At 36.4% G+C, this 8,050-nt stretch overlaps 1 protein-coding gene across 1 annotated transcript; it reads right to left on the bottom strand.

Moving 5' to 3' along the window:
• Positions 1–5,230: 5,230 nt before the first annotated feature.
• On the bottom strand, positions 5,231–7,459 carry LOC118348438. Its single transcript, XM_035690061.1, has one exon. The coding sequence runs from the start codon at positions 7,457–7,459 to the stop codon at positions 5,231–5,233; it is 2,229 nt and encodes a 742-aa protein (XP_035545954.1).
• Positions 7,460–8,050: the final 591 nt, after the last annotated feature.

Genomic DNA, 8,050 nt, shown 5'->3' with positions numbered 1-8,050 from the left:
GTTTCTGTTAAGGTCCAGCCACGGGTATAATGGTGGTTTATAACCCTACCACGGGGGTGAAACATGGAATATGGCCCAGCCACGGGTATAATGGTGGTTTATAACCCTACCACGGGAGTTAAACATGGTATTGTCCCGATGTGATACTAAACGATGATATGATTAAAATGTTTCAGTTTAGAAATGCCAACGGATTTTCTTTTTGGAATAAGTTTATTTTTCTGGAAATTTCGCTTTAATGTTTTTGTACAAAGTTTTGGTTCTACATTCTGAAAGTAAATGTTTTGTTCGGCTTATCAAATGTTATAAATGCTCATATTTACATGCTAGTATATGCTCTCTGCTTACTGAGTTGTTGATAACTCACCCCCTTATCTCCACAATATTTTTCAGATATTATGATGGTTCAGCTGAGGATCAAGATTATGAGGCATTGGGTGAGATGTTTTAAGTGTGGTGGTTCAAGTATAGGAAGTTTTTTATGAGTATTGTCGATTTTATTAAGAAGTTTTGTTGTGTTATAATGACTTGGTATTTTGGAAAATTGGTTATATTGAGGAAATTAGATTTAATCGAATTTTCTATATGATATTGAGAATTTGGAGTATATTTTTATATTGTTGAAAGGTGAGTTTAAGGCTGTGTTTGGGTACTAGAGTATCCTCAACACTTTCCAAGTATTCTCGTACTTTTGAAAATACTTTACATGCCAAACAACTTAAAATACTTTCAATGGAACCCACAAACTCACTTCAATCTCTACACATAACTATTCACAAACATTCTACAATACTTATCACTAATATATATAAATAAAAATAAAATCACTATAATATTTATCACTATTAAATATATAAAAAAAAATCATTATAATATATAAATAAATAAATAAATCACTATAATATATAAATAAAAAATAAAATCACAATAATAAAAAATATTTATCATTATTATATATAAATAAAAAATAAAATCTCTATAATATATCAATAAAAAATAAAATCGCTATAATATATAAATAAAAAATAAAAAATAAAATCATTATAATATATAAATAAAAAATAAAATCACTATAATATATAAATAAAAAATAAAATCACTATAAGATATAAATAAAAAATAAAATTACTATTATATATAAATAAAAAATAAAATTGCTATAATATCTAAATAAAAAATAAAATCACTATAATATATAAATAAAAAATAAAATCATTATAATATATAAATAAAAAATAAAATCACAATAATATATAAATAAAAAATAAAATCACTATAATATATGAATAAAAAATAAAATCGCTATAATATATGAATAAAAATATGAATAAAAAATAAAATCGCTATAATATATAAATAAAAAATAAAATCGCTATAATATATAAATAAAAAATAAAATCGCTATAATATATAAATAAAAAATAAAATCACAATAATATTTATCACTATTAAATATAAATAAAAAATAAAATCGTTATAATATATAAATAAAAAATAAAATCGCTATAATATGTAAATAAAAAATAAAATCACTAAAATATATAAATAAAAAATAAAATCACTATTATATATAATTAAAAAATAAAAAACTATAATATTTATCACTATTATATATAAATAAAAAAATAAAATCACTATAATATATAAATAAAAAATAACATTACTATAATATTTATCATTATTATATATATAGAAATAAAATCATTATAATATTTATCACTATTATATATAAATTAAAAATAAAATCATTATAATATTTATCATTATTATATATAAAGTAAAATAAAATCACTACAATATTTATTAATATTAAAAAATCACTATAATAAAATCATTATAATATTTATTACTAAAAATAAAATCACTATAATATTTATGGGATCCACACATTTTTCAACTACCTACTCAAAAGTCAACAACTCAACATACTTCACACATCCAAACAACTCAAAATACTCAATGGGACCCACAAACTCACTCCAATCTCTACTCATAACTATTCACAAATATTCTCAACACTTCTCACTACCCAAATGTACCCTAAGTGCTAGGAAGTAACTCTCCAACCCGTGCAGGACCAAGGCGTTACATATTGGTTCAGTTCTTAGTTTTGTCTAAAATCGGACCAGACTGAACCGGTTACACTCCTAATTTCCAGTTTGAATAAGATTTTTAGATCAAAACCAACTCCCAACTCTCAACTCCCAACTCCAACTTATCCCACTCTCCTTATCACTCACGATATCTCCCTCCGCCTCATCTATAAAACTCATCCTAGACTCCTAGAAATAAACATAAACAAATCTGGAAAAAGCTGGACCTCACTCACGCTCAGCAGCCTTTCACTTTCACAAACCACCTCCCCTCAAACCCGCACGCCCTAGTTGCTCCCTCTGCGCCATGAACTACCACGGAAACAAGACCTGCCGGAAACCACCCACATCCCTTCCTCCCTCACATCTCATGGCCTCCACTCAATGGCTGCCACCTGTAATGGACCCAAACTTGACCTATTCGAGAAGTCACTCTCCAGATTGAAGGAAAAGAAGAAGAATGAAGGTGAAGAAGGAAGAGAGAAGTCTGCAACTGAGTGAATTATCCGTTGGGTCTTTTCCCCCCAACTTCGTCTATTTATAGTGTTTGTTTGAACAAAACGACAGTGTTTAAGCAACACTTATTGTGATTCCCGTAAATGAAACGACTGCGTTTACAATTAATAAGAAGAAAAGACATTAAACGGCAACGTTCTATTAAAGACTGAAACTACTTTTACATCATACGACGTCATGCTTAGTTGCTCACATACAACTAACTACCCTCAACAACCTTCCATTTCTGTCTTATGAACGTCAGGCCAGCCTCCCTTCGTACTGCACCTTGCCCACAACACCCTTAACCAGACTGTCATCCTTCCACTCCAGCACCTCTTCCATCCATAACACACCCTCCCCCTTTAAAGCACCTTGCCCACAAGGTGGGGGAATTGCTGACGAAGCTGCCAGTAAGGTTCCCATGTGCAATCTTTCACTCCAGCACCTTCCCATTGGATCAAGACTTCCACCAATGCTCTATTATCTTTCTTGACACTTCTCCTCTCCAAGATCTTCTCAGGCTGAGGCCTTAACTCTCCTTGTAAGTCCACAGGAGGTAAGGAAGAGATAGGTGTAAATTGATCCCCAATCTTTTTCTTCAAAACAGAAACATGAAAAACTGGGTGTATGAGTGAATCTGAAGGTAAGCATAAACGATATGCCACTTTGCCAATTCGATGAGTGATCTGAAATGGGCCAAAATATCGAGGTGAAAGTTTAAGGTTTCTTTTGAGTGCCACAGATTGCTGTCTATAGGGTTGAAGTTTAAGATAAACCCAATCCTCCACAGAAAATTCCCTGTCAGTTCTGTGTTTGTCATAATAAAACTTCATTCTATCTTGAGCCAAGGAAAAATTGGATTTGAGTGTGAAGAGAATCTGTTCTCGAGTTTGCAAGAGCTGGTCCACTGTCTGATTAGAAGTCAAACCAGGAATATAAGCCTGTAGTTTAGTTGGAGGGACCCCATACATAGCTTCAAATGGAGTCAGCTTTGTGGAAGTATGAAAGCTGGAGTTATACCACCACTCAGCTAATGAGAGCCAATCCACCCATAGCTTGGGTTTGTCACCAGAGAAAGACCTCAAAAAATGTTCAAGACATTTGTTGACAGCTTTTGTTTGACCATCACTTTGAGGGTGATAAGCTGATGAATAAGACAGATTAACTCCCTGCAACTTGAAAAGTTCACTCCAAAAAGAACTAGTAAATGTTGAGCCACGATCAGAAACAATGGTTTTAGGCAAACCATGTAACTTAAAAACATTATTGAAGAACAGTGAGGCCACTTGAGCAACTGTAAATGGATGCTTTAAAGGCATAAAATGAGCATATTTTGATAATCTGTCTACTACCACCATAATGACAGAATACCCTTTCTAAATGGGCAAACCTTCAACAAAATCCATTGAAAGATCAGTCCATATTTGGTCAGGAATAGGTAAGGGTTGTAAAAACCCTGCTGGAAGAACATTTTGGATCTTGTTCCTTTGACATATGTCACAGTCCCGAATGAACTGCTTAACATCATGTTTGAGACCAGGCCAATAAAATTCTAGTCTTGCTCTATGCAAACATTTGTGGAAGCCAGAATGGCCAGCAGCAGGACTAGAGTGCAAGTAGTTCAAAATCTGTTCTTTCAAAGGGAAGGAATCTGGCACATAAATTCTGTCTTTCTTAAACAAAATACCATGCCTCAGTTTGAATGTAGAATGAGAAGTAGGGTCAAGTTGCAATGCAGTGACTAGCTTCTGTGTGTCCTGATCTGTAGCATAAGCTTCTTTCAATTCTGAGAGCCATGTTGGTGTGGGAAATGACAATGCTGCCAACTCTCCAAACTCATCCACCTGATCCTTTCGAGACAAGGCATCAGCCACCTTGTTCTCCACCCCTTGCTTATACACAATAGAAAATTCATAACCAAGAAGCTTAGAAAGCCATCTTTGCTGAGCAACAGTGCCAATCTTCTGCTCAAGCAAATATTTAAGGCTATGGTGATCAGTTTTGATCACAAAAGCACTTCCTAAAAGATATGGCCTCCATTTCTTAACAGCTAGCACTAAGGCTAGAAGTTCTTTCTCATAAGTGGAAAGAGTTAAGTTTTTCCCTTTCAAGGCTTGACTGAAAAAAGCTAAGGGCCTTTGGTCTTGCATCAGAACTGCTCCTATGCCAGTTGCACAAGCATCGCACTCAATAACAAATGCTTTGGTGAAGTCAGGCAAGGCAAGAACAAGAGGGCTAGTGACAGCAGCTTTCAATGCATTAAAAGAGTTTGTAGCAGAATCTGTCCACACAAATGCATCTTTTTTCAACAAGGAAGTCAAAGGGGCAGCAATCTGACCATAACCCCTAATGAACTTTCTGTAGTAGCCTGTCAAGTCTAAGAAACCCCTCAATGCCTTTAGATTTTTTGGTATTGGCCAAGTGACCATAGACTCCAATTTTTTTGGATCTGCCCTCACTCCCTCCTTGGAAATCAGATGGCCCAAATATTCAATCTCCTGACATGCAAACTTACACTTTGACTGCTTAGCATAAAGTTGATGGTGCTGTAAGGTTTGCAAAACAGTAGAGAGATGATCCAAATGAGAAGACATGTCACTGCTGTAAACCAGTATGTCATCAAAGAAAACAATGACAAACTATCGAAGGAATGGCTTGAAAACTTCATTCATAAGGCCCTGAAATGTTGAAGGGGCATTGGTGAGACCAAAGGGCATTACAAGAAATTCATAATGCCCTTCATGAGTTCTGAAGGCAGTCTTAGGAATATCCTCATCTCTCATACGTATCTGATGATAACCAGCTCTAAGATCCAATTTAGAAAAAATTGTTGAACCAGAAAGTTCATCTAAGAGCTCATCCACAACAGGAATGGGGTACTTGTCTTTAATAGTGGCTTCATTTAAAGCCCTATAGTCAATACACATTCTCCATGTGCCATCAGACTTCCTGACTAGCAACACAGGAGATGAGAAGGGTGACTGACTTGGCCTAATAACCCCAGAGTTCAAGTGCTCCTTAACAATTTTTTCAATTTCTGCTTTTTGGTAAAAAGGATATCTATAAGGTCTAACACTGATAGCAGAAATGTCTTGTTTTAAATTGATCTTGTGGTCATGAGACCTATTGGGTGGCAATCCAGTAGGTTCATTAAAAACTTCCTTATACTGCTGCAGAAGCTGCTGCACTTGTACATTCTGCAATGATGGAAGTTCAATGGAACTACAAGCCACTATCTGCAGGAAAATGCCTTTACTTCCACAACCAAAAGTCTCAAAGGACTCCTCATCATCAATAAGATTTGACTGAGGTACTGTCAAACCTTTTAAGGAAATTTCCTGACCATTACATTGAAACTGCATACTCATATTGACAAAGTCCCAGAGAATAGGACTCAAGGTGGATAACCACTGAATTCCAAGAACCGCATCACATCCTCCCAGGGGAAGTGTAAGGAAATCAACTGTGAAAGGTATGCTCTGAATTGACAAAGGCACAGCCACACATTTACCCGTGCTCTCAATGAGCTGACCATTAGCCACTTTAACACTAATAGTCTGGCCAAGTTGTACATGTAATTTACATCGAGCAGCAGCCACAGTGTCCACAAAATTATGTGTGCTACCAGTGTCAATTAAAATTATCAACTTCTTCTTGCCAATACAAGCCATAAGTCTCATGGTCTTAGGTCCTCCTTCACCTACATTAGACTGTAATGAAATAGAAGCCATCTCAGCTTCAACTTCCACAGGTTCAACAACCAACTCACCAGTAGCATCAACATTTTCTTCACCACTTGACTCACCAAATTCCATACCTTCTAGTAAAAATAACTTTGGCCTTGCACATTTATGACCTGGTTGCCATTTATCATCACAGAAATAGCAAAGGCCTTTTCTACGCCTTTCCACCATCTGAGACTCAGACACCTTATGATAAGGAAGCCTAGGTAAAGGAGAAACTCGTGGTGCTCCTAATAGTGAAGGAGTTTGTCCAAACATTAACAAATTCGACTCTGGACTAAACTTACTCGAATCAGTAAGTGAATTTCTCCAAGGTCTCCTTATACTCACCACATACTGTTCCTGAATTTTGGCTAAACCAAAGGCATCATTCAAGGATAAAGGATTCAACATCCTAACAGGTAATCTGATCTCATCTCGCAGGCCACTCAAAAAACAGCTCAACTTGTTTTTCTCAGACAAGCCTCTAATACGATTGGAAAGGATCTCAAACTCATATTTGTAATCATTAACTGTACTAACCTGCTTGAGTCGAGTAAGTGACTCCATAGGATCATCATACGGAGTAGATCCAAAACGGATCTGAACAGCCTTGATGAAGTCCTCCCAAGAAAGAAAGGTTCCTGCCTCACTAGCATCCTGGAACCAGACCAAGGCTTCATCATCCATGTGGAAAGAAGCAATGAAAATACGTTGGCTAGGAGGAACCTGGTGATACAGGAAGTACTGGTTCGCACGATAGATCCATGGTGATGGATTACCACCACGAAATCTAGGAAAATCCAATTTAATACCCCTGACAAAGCCTCTGTTCACTAGCTCTCTTTGGTTCACGTCCCCTGTGTCATCCTCCATATCTTCATGTCTGTGCCTCATGTGTTGATCTTGATTATCTTGACGTCTATTACCAGGATCTTTAGAATCGTGACAAGAAATCTCAGAGATTTGTTGTAAAACCTCTTGAATTTTTTTGTCTTGTGTTTCTCTTTCCAATCTCGCCGCCTCTTGCTGCTTCAACAATAAACAAATCGCATCTTCGATCTGCTTTTGCTGACATTCTTGTTGTTGCCGTAAGTGATTCATTGAATCTACTATTTGAGCATATGAACGTGTTCCTTCTGCCATGGCTGATACCAACTGTAATGGACCCAAACTTGACCTATTCGAGAAGTCACTCTCCAGATTGAAGGAAGAGAAGAAGAATCAAGGTGAAGAAGGAAGAGAGAAGTCTGCAACTGAGTGAATTATCCGTTGGGTCTTTTCCCCCCTACTTCTTCTATTTATAGTGTTTGTTTGAACAAAACGACAGTGTTTAAGCAACACTTATTGTGATTCCCGTAAATGAAATGACTGCGTTTACAATTAATAAGAATAAAAGACATTAAACGGCAACGTTCTATTAAAGACTGAAACAACTTTTACATCATACGACGTCGTGCTTAGTTGCTCACATACAACTAACTACCCTCAACGACCTTCCACTTCTGTCTTATGAACATCAGGCCAGCCTCCCTTCGTACTGCACCTTGCCCACAACACCCTTAACCAGACTGTCATCCTTCCACTCCAGCACCTCTTCCATCCATAACACCACCACGTCCCCTCCCTCTGCCACAACACCACGTCGAGCCACCACCTCCTTCTTATGCATTGCCCAGCAAGCACCTCGACCTGTGTCTCTCTTTGCCAGTGACCACCGCACGTTTTGCCCCTACA

Source organism: Juglans regia, chromosome 5 (genome assembly GCF_001411555.2).
Source record: "Juglans regia cultivar Chandler chromosome 5, Walnut 2.0, whole genome shotgun sequence".
NCBI lineage: Eukaryota > Viridiplantae > Streptophyta > Magnoliopsida > Fagales > Juglandaceae > Juglans > Juglans regia.
The sequence above is the reverse complement of the archived record's forward strand: the minus strand, read 5'-3'. Positions and strand labels throughout refer to the sequence as shown.